At 50.5% G+C, this 13,798-nt stretch overlaps 1 protein-coding gene across 1 annotated transcript in view; it reads right to left on the reverse strand.

The window, feature by feature from the left end:
* Positions 1-13,798, reverse strand: part of SMARCC1 (SWI/SNF related BAF chromatin remodeling complex subunit C1) — an 84,890-nt gene extending 71,092 nt beyond the window's left edge. Inside the window, exons 1-3 of the mRNA XM_086466319.1 lie at positions 13,529-13,798; positions 6,223-6,342; positions 988-1,073 (exon numbers count right to left, since the gene is read on the reverse strand). Of these exons, the coding sequence (XP_086322445.1) occupies positions 988-1,073; positions 6,223-6,342; positions 13,529-13,798 (476 nt within the window). The remainder of the gene's footprint in view (positions 1-987; positions 1,074-6,222; positions 6,343-13,528) is intronic.

Here is a 13,798-nt window from a genome sequence, read left to right on the forward strand (position 1 = left end):
GAGAGGAGGCAATCACGTATCTAAGTTTTGCTGACAGCTTCCAATGACTGAAAAATAAATTTATTTGGAAAAAAATTAGAATGTTTAAATATTCATGAAGTAGGAGCCATTTAACTCCTTGATCTTACGGCAAAGAGGTAGCAAGACACTCCTGAAAGATACGCCACAACCATCTATCGTGTCCTCGGTGGTGGCAACACTGGAGTAGGAAAAAACCTGACAGCAGCAGCTTACCCATCCCAGCGTCCCGACACCTCCACCTCAGACACCCCTTCAGCTGATAGGAGTATAAACGAGGTCTAAAGACAACCGACCATGCTAAACCAGCTTTACTGCTGCCTTTTAATTTGCTCTCGTGGGCAACACAAGCACAGTCAGTTCCAGGTCTGCACCACACCAGATCAGAAACGGTTTAAATCCATGTACAAGAACAGTCTCTGCTTACTTTTATCTACCGGCTTTTCACCCTCACATTTTTTCCAATGTTCTCAAATATAGTAATTCATGCTACTGCTGTCCTGGAAAGAGGATTAGAACTTAGAAACACACAGGCCAAAGCACTACTAGCATGTCACAAGAACAGTTTTAATACTAGTGTCAACAGCTCCGTGGGCAGTGCCTCAACTACTTACGCTCCCCGTTCATGGATTTACATCTTCTAGATGGGAAACAGCGATTCTAAGACACTGGTTGATTTGCTCAGTCAAATGGCAAGTAAATGGCCAAAGAAACCCTCAGGCTTCTAATTAACTTCCAACCTACAGGCTCAAGACATTACACTTGGACAACTTCTCTTTAAATTTAGAAGCGTGGGGGTGTGTCTTATAAAAGCTACCATCAGCAAAACAGGAAAAAATTTCCTCTTCCCATCTCCAACTCCCTTGCCTGCCCAATTCTCCAGAAAGTATTACCTTTAAGTAGTTTGCATAGGCATTTCATGTGCTTAAGTTCATGCAAGAGGTGTATAAATCAAAAATAAAAACTTACCAGCCCTGTTCGTTCTTGTATTTGTAAGCAGCACCAAGAATGTGACATAATGTACCTCCAGCTTTGAAATCCATGAAGCACTTTGCCTAGAACCCAAAAGAAAAGTGAAAACACAGTGACATTGACTTTCATGTAATTATTCTGAACGAATACCTACTTGTTAGCTGAGTTTTAGACATCTAACTTATCACATGCCTAGTTTAATTTCCAGATAAATCACTTCTGGAGTTTTATATTCTCCTTTACAGGAACGTTTCAAGATTAAATGCATTTGGTTTAAGTAGAATTCTTCACGTTTGCCAGCAGAACCTGACAGATCTGAAGGCTCCAAGTCCTTCCTTACGTGAGTAGCTTGCAAAGAACCCCCCGCATAGCTGTAAAACAGAAATCCAAACTACTCTTTGAACACCCATTTCACAGTAAATTAAACCTAAAATCGTAGCCGTCAGTTAAGAAGCTCTTCACCTGTATCAAGCAGACCAAAACAAATCCTTCGAAATGAACACCAACACCCGGGCTCCGTAGTCACTACGGCTCCTAAAGCTGTCACGGCCCTCCTCCACCGTGACAGAAAGTCGAGGTCTGAAAAGGCCACCGTGCCCGTCTGCCCTGAAACACCAGCTCCAACGCCTTCCTTCAGCGTCCACTCGAGCAGAGCCCAGCCGAGCCACAGTTCAAACAGGAGCACGAGGAGACCGAAAAGCTCTGCTGGGTCCCACCAAGTCCTTTCTCTGAAAGGTCACTAAAAAACCAGGACTGTTTCCTACACAGAAAGGTACACTTTTCGGGTAAATTCTAGTTTGGAATCCTCTTTGCTGTTTTACTGATATCTCTGGTCAGAATGTTTGTGTGTGCTTGGAAAAGTGAGCTGCTGCCAAAGCCACCTTAGAAACGGAAGGGAACAGGACAGCTCAGCTGAAGCCAGGACCAGAGAAAGGCAACACTGGAACCTCCCTCCAGCGCGATCTGCAGCGCAGGGGCACCCGGGGTACCCGCGGCTCTCCGCACAGGGTTTGGAACGGGGAGAAGAAAAATACCAACAGCGCTGATGAACTAACCAGCGATAAAGAAAGCCACACACGACATGGTAAGAGAACAAATAAAAACTCCAGGCCTTCTCTTTCGTTACAATATGACCGATACATCAATTTGACTGTAAGGGATTTTTTTTATTATTTTTAAAGTTCTGGTGAGATGTAAAAATTCATTTACAAAGAGGCACTCAGTGAAGGCTACCCTGGAACGCTTCCTTCCATCGATCACAGCGCAAACTGCTTTTGGCAACTGTTGTACAGGACCAGAAGGACTTTCAAAAAGCTTATCTGGGCAAACGGGTCCTTTTCCCGGACAACTTCAGCTACATTGAGAGAAAGCTGTTCTCATAACCCGCTGAAACGACAAAACGAGGCAGATCCACCGCCTAGCTGAGCCCCCACAGCAGGCAGCCATGTTCTGCCTTGACGGCGGTCCCCCTGGCACTACCAGGGAAGGACCCCCCGCCAGAAGCGCAGCCCCACACCTCCCAGCCCCACCAGAAGCGCACAAGGGCCGTGCCAAGGGGCCCTCCGGAGCCGACCCCCTCTGATGCTGCTCCGTGCAGCGCACGATGCCCAGCCGGTTACCAGAACGGGAAAGGAAACCCAACGTTCCGTGCTCATGCTGAACGTAGAGACCAAGATCGGTCTAGTCTGTGTTTCTCAATCAAAATAAAAAACTTGTGCAATTCCCAAAAGAGAATCTGGGGACTTGTTTAAGGGCTGGGCTCCAGTTACCAGCGGCTTTCAGCAAGCTGCCTTCTGCCGGAACTAGAGAAAGCACAAAGCTGGAGACATCGCGCCGTCAGCCGCCTTCCGAGCAGTGTTTCTGCACTGGGAACATTTCTGATCTAGCACCTATCTTACCTTTTAGAAATACAGATATATATTTATACCAAATACAAATCAGCATCCAACATAAAACCCTTCGTAAGCACTTGACAAGAACAGAACTGCTCCTGGTCTGCCTTCTGTTGAGAGCCCTGCTGTGCCCAGAGGGTAACAGAGAGCTCAAAGCTGCACACAGGTACCCGCCAGCCTGCGAGACGACTGCCTTTCGGGGCTATTCTTAGCAAACCAAAGTCCTCTAGGGACGGAGCAGTCTCTGATCAGAAGCTTCAACTAAAACAAAATGTTTTAACAGGCTGAATGATTTTATTGCCGTTAAGACGTGGCTCTGAGAACGCGAGTGTTGGTTTACAAACACGCCGAGCTGCTCTGAAAAGAAAAACAACTCTCCTTACGAAGCCAGAAGACTCGTTGTAAAGAATATTTTTGCAGCACCAGCACGTCAGTTGCTGTTACTTATCTTCAGCTGTCCCACGCCCGCAGGGTCAGCCAGAATCGAGGCTTCCCTTTCTGCTGACGGGCCGGACCCATCACGCAACTGCAGAAATCGCTGCAGCAAAGCTCACCCCGTCTGCACTTCGGGAAACCGTTGATCCCACCGTCGTACCCAACGTTCCCTACTTCAAGTTCAGGGGCTGCTGCTGCAGCTTCGCCTTCAGCAAGCTTCCCCACACCAAACCTTTCAAGGACGAGGCGGCCCCTTCCCGCACTGCCGGGGCAATGCCGGCGGGCCGTCCTGCAGCCGGGCACGGGGCTCAGCGACCCGGCAGCCCCCAGCAGCACGAGCAACCGCAGCGACTTTAGTAAGTCAGGATTGCGCTGCCACACACTGGAAGTTCAGCCAATACTTAATCATGAAAAAAAAAAAATAGGACACCAATCTCTTTCAGAGACCTAAATCACTTCTTCCAAGTGTCAGCAGACTCTAGTAAGAGCCTCTCGTTAAACTGTGGTCGTTGCTACGAGCATAAAAGGAAATTGCTTTTAACAATTCGACAAAACCTGTTCCTCAGAAGAGACGCAGCTGTCAATAAACCAGATTCCCTTCAACATTTTTACCCAAAATTCAATCATAACAAGGCAATTAAGATCAACTGGCCTTATAACTTGCCAGCTTAAGAGTCAATATCGTAATACAGCCTTTATGTGAAACAGGCAAGGCTGCCTTTGAGAGAATTAATCAGCTTTTTCTCTTTTTTGAGCATCAGTAAGGTTAGACAATACGCCTCTAAATGCAATAACGAGAAGACACATACAGCAGTCGAGCTGTAACAGTCCTTCCTTTACCCTAGATCTAGTCACAGGCCTGTACTGCACGGCACCCTTGCCAAGAACAGGAGCTTAAACACAGAAGGGACAGCCCTCTCTCAGAGGGAAGGCCTATTTCAGCCACTCGAAGCACTACATAAAACGTCTGAACTTTACTGCAACAGCTGTAGCCCGCAGCGACTCAGAGGCAGCCCAGGTCGGAGAGCTTTACCTCGAACACTGACGGCAGAGACCAGCTGCCCTTCGCCACCGACTGCTCCAGCACGGCGGAGCAGACGCTTCAGAGAACGAGGGTGAGGTACGCTGGCTGGCGCTTGGGAAACAAACAGACAGGCTCCCGGGCGAACTGGCAGAACCACCACTTCAGGCACCCTTTCACCCCACCTCTCTTCCCAAGCCAGACATCGTCCTGCGGAGCTGAAGCATTCTGCACGTCCTCAAAGGGCTGCGGCAGAGCAACACGGCCTCCTCCGCAGCCCAAACTGGGACCTGGAGTGACACGTCTAAAGCAGCGACCGCGAACCTCGTCCGGAGAGAGCACACGGCGTTTTCACGTAAAAACAACACAAAGGGAGACGCACCGAGGAGCTGCCTCCTGTCGGAAGTAATTGAGAGCAGAGAGATCCGACTGCTGTAAACTTAAGCTGAGCAAATTTGATCAGATTAGACCTTCGAAACAGTGAGAATAAACACAGGAACAACTTATTTACAATGCCACTGAAATCTTTATTACCCATTTTTAAGATAAGACAAATTGATTTAAGACTAGAGAGCACTCAAACGGTTTATTAACTTGCTGAATATGGGTGTAGTTTTATGGTCTACCCTGCCACAACAAAATAAAGCACTGCAATGTTCAGCTCTGCCCCTAAAGCTTCTCATCACCACTGAGGAATCAGGGGATCAGAACGGAGGAGATGGTGAGCTGCATCTCAATGGCATCTTGTGGTGCCTTGCGAAGCACCAGGAGATTCACCCGACAAGTCTGAAAGCCCCTCTTCTGAAGGCAACACGCACGAATTTACGCTCCTCACAAAAGAAGTTACATAAGGAAAACGTCTGGGGCAAAAAAGAATCACCATAAAATAACACAAGATGCTATTCTGCATTCAACAGCTTCCGGAACAGCTTCAGTTTGACACTGCAGTCAGTTATAAATATTTCCAACTTAGGACATATATCTAAGCAGAACCCTAGGCTGCAAGACCTTAGGTCCCCAGTCAGCACCCCGTGGCAAAGACGAGCAAAGACCTCCCTGCTGACGCCCACAACGCTCACATACACGCTCACGCTAACGACAGCTGCCTTGGCCCACCAAACCCACCCTAAATCGGCCACCTGGGCGCTTACACCCTGCTGCCGTCCTTGCCCTGCACACCCGCGATCCCGTGGCCGCTGTGTCCTCGCCATGGGCTGCACCCCCTTCCCTCTGCCAGCTGTTCAGACTTCCCACCCCCTTGGACAAGGTTCTGTGGTGGCAGGCAGGGTTCCAGCACAGCGGGGCCGATCTCTGAGCACAACCGCTAGGGTACCACTGCTAAAGATGCGCCAAGTTTGAACTTCAAACGAGCAACCCTTAAAACGTTGATGGTGTTTCTGTATTCCAACGGCCTGAGCAACTGGAAAACTATGCCAGCCTAATTAAGTCACTATGTGCTACTAAAGAACACGCTAAAGCCCTTTTTCAGCATTGACAGCATTACAAGTTTGGTGTTTAATCACCAGAAATGCCCAAGGGAAACTTGTTTGTTTCGGAAAGTGCACATGATTCAGCCAGTTTAGGACGCATCAGTCCAAGCAGTCTTGACTTAAAACTTAGGAGCTTACACAGAATTGTAGCAGAACCCAAAACCTTTCCACACTATTCAGGAAATCATGTCAAATGTGTAGAAAATAAGCTGTACTACATCGAAAATCTGCTTTTAAGGGGTGCGCTATCTCCCCCCTTCCAGAGGATGCCCCAACAAAAGCCTCAGACTAAGCCCTGATCTCCCAGTCCCCCAGACGCCCACCGGCAGCACGGACACTGGAGAAAGAACAAAAGAGGCAGCTGAAACAGCGGTGGGTTAACCCCAATACTCACAGGAAGCTTTGTGAAGGCAGGATTGGTGACATGTTTTCCAAAGGCATCTTCCTGGAATTGCAGCAGCTGCACCACCAGCCCAGCCAGCGTTTTATTGGTAGGAGCATCTGCTTGAACATACTGAAAGACAAAAACCACACGCTTACTTGAGACAGAGGATAATAAAACACGAAGACTCGTTTACTGAACCCCCAGACGACTCTATCAGTTGCAGGGCACAGTTTAAGGATCACCGTGTGGCTGGGGGGCAGGTGTGTGGGCAGGAGGAGCACCAAGCACAAGCACTTTTCAAGCTTTAGTCTTAAAATACAGCGCGTATCTGTGAATCACCATCAGTTCATCACGGCCGCCGGTGTTTTAGATAGAGATTAACTACTTCAATCTGATTTGTAGCTCCTAATAAAGGAACAGACTAATTCTGGCCCACACACACACACAAAGCTTTCTACAGCAACTTTACAAGCTCCTTCTGTAATCAACCGCTGCACGTTAATCCCACGAGCACCCATTTGGTACTACACAGCGTGTCACGTACAAAGAGGAAAACCGATGGGGACAAAGCATTTGCAAGGCTTTACAACAAACTAAAGACTTCCAAGGCTCTACTTTAATCAAACGCATATATGTAAAAGGGGAAAGCACAGCATGGAATGCAAAAAGCCCCGCAGCTTTTGAGGGTTCATCACTCCTAGTGCTGCAGGGTTCGCCCACTGGATGCAACCTCCTCACCGTGCCAGAAGACTGCCATGAGCAGAGCCAACACGACTCGTTCATGTCGAATATGGAGTAACATTAGCTACCCTAGAGTCATCTACCTGGGCAGCCCTGTGAGCCATAAGGCCTCTGCTCTTCCCTCCAATCAGATCCTCCTAAAGTCCCTTAAAAAAAATCTTGAGAGCCCGAACCCTCGAGAGCTTAACACAGCGGTGTTAAACAGCAGTCAGAGGTAACCAGCTTCCCAAAGCACCACCTCCACAGGCAAAGACGCACAAAGACATCGACTTTCCCACGGCCATTTTGCAGTACCTGACTGCCTCGAGGCACGAGTTCCCCCAGCGCCCCGCAAGAGGCAGGCACGCCTGAGAAATTAAACCTTCGCGACTCGAAGGCCACAAATACCTGTAGGACTCCTCAGTGTCCTGCCCCGCCTATAAAACCCAACCCCGCAACCTGAGCCCACAAAGAACAGAAGGCTAAATTTCCAAAGCTGCATTTTTCTCCACCCTCTTCCCCCCCCCAGGAACAGCAGGCAACTGTGAGCAGTTTATCCAGTTCAGAGCTCCCATCAATTCACATCAGCTGCCCCAGAGATACCAACAGCAGCCACAGTCAGTCGTCACCGCTGCTAGAATTCAGCTGAAGAGAAAGACCTTCGCTCTGGGGCTTTTTAAAACCTCGAGACCCTCACGCTCCTCTCAGCCAGCGACTACCCTGTAATTTTTGGACTAGAAGCTCTGGGGGCTGCAGCTGAATTCCCCAGAGCAGGTCAAGCAATCCTTTGTTGGAATTACTGATCTTGGACAGGATGGCAAGGCGGAGGGTGAGCCTCGCTCAGACACCCCAGTTAACCCAGCACCTGTACCGAACCCCCCCGCAGCCCCTGTGTCAGCTCCGCGGGCAGCGTGCCCTTCTCTCGCCTTTGTCACAGGCGGGGACGTGCTGCAGCAGGGAGGCACGGGATCATGCTCCAACCCCTGCTGCTGAACTCGCCAGAACCCTTTTTATCAGCGTCCTAAGGGCTGCTGAACCAAGGAGGATGATTACCGAAATGCATGCAGTGCTGTGTATTTTTATACCTGTCGTTACAAGATTTATCTTGCATTATTTTTTGTATCGTTTGATTATCCCACCTTAGATGTGCACGGACGTCATGTACCACAGCCAACAGCCCCAAAGCTCCCACCAGTTTGCACGTTTAACCTTTGCACCACCACCTCATGCAAATCTGAATAAAACTCTGAGCTTACAACTGGCATAGCTGCACCAAAACGCCATCAAACCAATGTAAATTAAAAGGTGGAGGCAGAACAGGTATCTGCTAAACGGCAGGTTTAGAATTTGCACAAATGCCAAAAGAAAAGCCCAGCAGACCAAGTGCCAGACTTTGTATTAAATAATCCCCTTGCTGTTACCGAGACAGCTCTGGTCCTGAACGCGTTCACGTGCCACACACATTAAACATGTTCAAACCACAAAGGCACTGGCTCCAACCTCAGCCCAGCTAGCTAAGAGTGCCCACCCCCCTGGCTGCAGCACCTCTCCAAGTCCACACCTAGAGCGGCAGACACAATTTTTCTCCCCAGTAAAACAGAGTACCTTGTAGCAGTACTCCTCTAGCTCTGCACGGGAGGCATCCTCCAGGAAGATAAAAAATGCAGAAGCAGCTTTTGCATATTTTCTCTGAAGCGGCACAGCCTTTATTCTGGCAACACTGAACAGAAAAAACCCCTCATAACCTTTTTTACCTCATTCAATGGGGAAAAAAACCTGTACTGCTACATTTGCTTTTTTAATACGGGTTAACTCTTAGAGCTGTTTGCATCAAGTTTAACACGGCATTTAAAATTAATAAAGCACCAAAAATGCTTAAAACACAACAAGACAAAGTACTGATGGCTCCCACAGGAGTGAAACAAAAGCATAAAGCAATTCTGTACCTGTGGCCATCATTTAAAACAAAACAAAAAAAACCCAGTCCAAACCCCCAGAATTTCACTAACCCACCTCTCGGGCCACAGGGTCTGCTTAAACTCACAGCTGCTTCGGGGCACCGAGAACAAACCCGCCTCCAGCACAAGCCTCTAGTTAAGGTTCTCTCAACTTCCAGTTTGAGGCTCCCATAAACCACGGGAAGATAGCGCACGAAAAAGATAACCAGAGAAAGAACTTATCTTCACACAAACAAGCCAACAAAACCAGAGAATTCAAACCGCTGAGGAAACAGCCAAAGGTCAGGGGTTTCTGGCAGGGTTCCTTCGTCACTCGGAAACGAGTCACCAAGACCACCCTGCCTGCTGTAAGCGACGAGGTGACGAGGACCAGAGTCCCAACATACCTGCCCGTTTCCCGCTGGTCTCCACAGCGGACAGCAGCAGAGAGTGGTTCTGCAGTAAATGAGTATTTCTACACCGCGAATTCCCTAAGACAGAGCGATGCCCTGTTCTAGACACACAGCCTCAGCATCAGAGGACTTTGCTCAAGGGCTGAAACACCAGAGCCCCACTGACCCGGCGAAGGTTCTCCTGACCCCTCCACGTCACGCAGAAATACAAACATAGCCTTAAGCAGAAAACACAGACGGTCGGAAGTCTTTTGGTGTAACTCAAATAATTCAAGAGTAAGAGAGTCACTGCTGGCAGAGCAAACAGCTTCTCTTCACCAGCAAGATCTGCCACCGCAGCTGCTCTGGGAAGCCTTTGTCACAGGCGCGAGGGCCAGATCCATCTACCCGGGTTTGATGTGGCTACTGACCTCAAATAACCACATTATGGCTCTGCCTTGTAGCCCTGATGCACAAAATCCTTTCCTTCCTCCAAAACAACAAACACTTCAGCTCAGATCGCTAAATAACAGGGAAAGGACAACCAGCATTCAAACACTTTGATTTAGGTTATAAACCTCGTGCCTTTTTTAAAGGCGAGGATACAAAAGAGCTGCAGACACAGAGAAAATCCTCCCCCACATTAAATCAAAGTCAGTCACTGAAGAAGTACTTGAGGTTCGCACCGACCCGAGAAGTCGGAGCCAGCCGAAAGAGAACTGCAATGCCCCTAAGTGCAGCTCCTGGCCGGCGGTGAACAAGCAGGTGGTCTCCAGACAGACGTCTCTGGGCAGAACAACTGCCATTTCGTGACAGCTGCCACGAAGCGGCTCATCCCTCCTCGCTGCCGGGCTGGGGCTTATTAATAGAAGGGCCTAAAGGGATCCCGCGCCGCTGCCCGTCGGTACCGTCCCGCGGGAACACTGCCGCGCGCCACCGGCACCAGTCCAAGGCGCCGGGCTCCGTTAAGGCGGAAAGAAAACTGATTATTCTGCACTTGCTACTGGGGCGAGGGGGTCCCAGAGACTCGACAAACCCCCCCGGACTTCCAGGTGCTGACACCCCCTCACACTCTGCACGGTTTGGTGCCTGCACGGACAGTCCACGGTGTCTTCTCCTCTAACCCACCCTCTAAGACAACGCTCCACTCGTTCTTTAAAAATCAAAATCACCCTCCTCCCTGCCCCCCCCAAAAAATCACTTTTCCAGCTTTTTGTCTCAGGGGCAGGGCACAGCCTTCAGAGCCACCGAGCAGCTGAAGTTCCTGCAGGCCAAGATACTGGGCTGGACACGAGGAACACACTGGGACACAGTCCTTGGGGACTACAGCTGTAAGGCCAAGGTTAGTTTCTGCATCCTTCATAATACATACGCAAAAAAAAAACCCCAACAAACTATCTTAGGAAGATATTCTAAACACAAGAAATAACTCTGCTTTATAACAAACCATTTTAATAAGAGCAACTTGTTGCTTAACGTCAAGGAACCACCTGGACAACACATAATACTAGAGATCATTGAGCATTAACACAATAAAAAGTGAATTTTTTACTTTTGAACTATAAATTTCTGCTCACAGTGGACGCCTTCAGGTGAACAAAGTTAGTCCACCCAAATGCCGTGCAGGCCCATCAGATCTCCCAGGCCCCGAAAACCACAGCACGAACCCGTTTTCCCAGCTCACAGGGCAGAAGGGCTCAAACAGCCATGTCGTGGTCCAAGGCCTGGGAAGAAGGGGGGCACCTCCTGCAACCCCCAAGGCAGAGGAATGGCGCAAAACACCTTCCACACACAGGAGCGGGAGGAAGTTTGGAACAAACAATCCTGTTTTGTCATTAGGTCTGTTGTCACTAACGGCCCCTCCGGGGTTCCCTCCATCTTGACAGGCACCCTGCGCCCACCACCGGCGCCCCCCCAACACAAGCTCCCACACACACCGTCCTTCTGCATGGCCAGGGAAGGGCTCTCCTCGCTGCCAGCACGTTAGCCAAGAAGAAACAGGCCCAGGTTTGTCTCGGGAAAACAGCCCAGCCCAGCAATGCAGAGCTACAAAACCCACATCGCTGCCCAGGAGATTTTATCATCAAAAGTTCTCTGACAGAGTGACCACACCGCCTAGGCAGCCCACTCCTCCCCACCAGCCAGGCTTCCAATACCCAGGGCAAGTCTTCCATACCACTATTTAAACCTCTTTTTCTTACGTTATATTCTAGAGACACTGAAAACTCCCAGATACTTGAAGCCTTGTCTAATCTAAAGACAAGAACGAGAAGATTCGTCATTGCAAATCTCTAACTCTCCCCTTGCCCATCACGACTTCCGGATCCTCAACCAACTTCGCTGCTGCTCTCAGGATTCTCTGCCGGTCCCCAACGTCCCCGGAGCTGGACACAACACCTATGACAGCTGACGGCTTCACCACTGCCGAGACATACACGTATCCATTTTTAAGAGCACAAACTGGGCAAAAGTCAGCTATAATCACCATGTACTTTTCTGAAAGTCAGGCACCTACAGCAGGACGCAAACAGACCCAAGATGAACCACAGTCCCTTTACTGCACATGAAAAAGGAATTCACACTTCCCTTTAGAGTATTAAGGATATATCTTTAAAAACTAGTAGTAGTTTCCCAAACTGAAAATAATTCTCCATTTTTTTAGAGGATTTTACACAACATCTTGAAATTTACTTGCCCAGTAAAGATTCCTTCTTAGCCCAATTCTAATTGCCTTCCAGAGTTTAAGAAATAAATAGAACCACCTAATCTTTATAACCATTAATACCACATAAACCAATTACAACGCAGGAGTTTCTCTCTGGCACACAAAATGAAAGCTCCCACTCCCGAGCTACAGCTGAAAGGCCCTGCCAGGCTAGCAAGGTGAGAACCGGCTGGTCGAGGTAGGTTGACTCCCCACGGCCAGGGACAATAACTGTTAACGCTGCTAATGAGGTGACCTGCTCTTCTGCAAAATGGCAGGTGCCAGTTCAAGGTTATTTCAGAAGTTTATTGTGTTCTTGTGGGTATTCAGTCATGAAACGAAGGGAAAGAACGCTCCTCCCCAGCGGTCTAGGAACAGCAGAGAAGCACAGCCAAAATAAAGTCAAACCAAAGACCTATTTTTATGCTACAATCCCCTTATCAACATCAACAGCTCAAGCTGGTCGCGACGAAAACGACCTCCGCCCCATCGTGCCAACTCAACTGTACGTGGCCGCGCTCGAACAAGCCATGTGGAAGGACCAGTAAAACACACCTGCATGTGCTGGTTTTGAACCCAGCCCGGTTCAGGTGGCCGTTTCAGAGCGCTGCCACACAAATAATCCCGCCACCAGCACCCGCAGAGCACAGGCAAACGCGTCCGTGGGTGACTGATGCCAAACCTAGTGAAGAACGGAGGGAGGGACGGCACATCTCGGTAAACAGAGAGATGAAGGCACCTTTACGTTGTCCAGCACCTCCCCTTGACGTTCTGGCCCAGCTAATGCTCTCCCCGGGATCGCGACAAAGCCGTCTAGACAGATAGACCTGGCTTCTGGAAAGTTCACCTCAGGTAATATTTCAAGGCTTAGATTTTGAACGAAAGTTACAAAACCATCACGCAGGAAAAACACTTGAAAAGCAAAGAATCAGAGAGCAGAGCGAACTGTGTGAGAGAGGAAGAGGGCTGCAAGAGCAGCACGCAGCGAGCAGCGACACCAGAAGTGAACTTGCCCCAAACGCAGAGCTTTAAGAACCAGATTCCCCGAAAACCCGTCTGAACAGCACCAGCGCCTTTTCATTGTTGGGTTTTTTTCCCCCTTCTTTAAACACACCGACACCTCCGGGGCGCGGTTTGAGTGAAAGCCGTACCAAACCCCGCCGAGCTGAGCCGGGACTTGCCCGCACAAGAAAGTTACCGCTGCAGCTCGCCCCGGTGTAAACACGGACGCGGGGCACCGGTCGAACCACCGCGTCCCTGAGGGACACCGCGGGCCCACGCCAGGCTCTCCCGGGGGCTGCTACATCCCGAAACACACACCACCCCACCCCCCCCGCCACGGCCCCGGGGACGGGCGCGGCGGCGAGGCCGCGGCTGACAAAGGCCGGCGGCGTCGTGCCTCCCCCCCCCCCCCCCCCCCCCCGCACCCCGCCCGCCCTCGCGGGAAGGGACCGTTAAACCGCCGCCCCTTGGGCCGGGAGGTCCCCCACCCCCCCCGCCCCTTGGGCCGGGAGCTCCCCCAACCCCCCCGCCCGGTCCCACCGTCCCCCGCCGGGCCGCACCTTCTTGTAGTGCTTCCCCAGCCAGACGCGGACCGAGTCGAGCTGGGACACCGTCTCCGGGCTCTCCCAGAACTTCCCCGTCGGGCCGCCGTCCTTCCGCCGCGCCACCGACAGCGCCGCCAACCCGGGGCCTCCGCTCACCGCCACGGCCGCCGCCGTCGCGGCTCCGGGCCCGGTCCCGCCGCCCGCCGCCACCGCCGCTGCCATTGTTACCCTCGCCGAGCGCCGCCACCGCGGCCCTGCGCCTCCCACCCGCCTCACGCCGCGCAT

Source organism: Leptosomus discolor, chromosome 6 (genome assembly GCF_034619465.1).
Source record: "Leptosomus discolor isolate bLepDis1 chromosome 6, bLepDis1.hap2, whole genome shotgun sequence".
Lineage (NCBI taxonomy): Eukaryota > Metazoa > Chordata > Aves > Leptosomiformes > Leptosomidae > Leptosomus > Leptosomus discolor.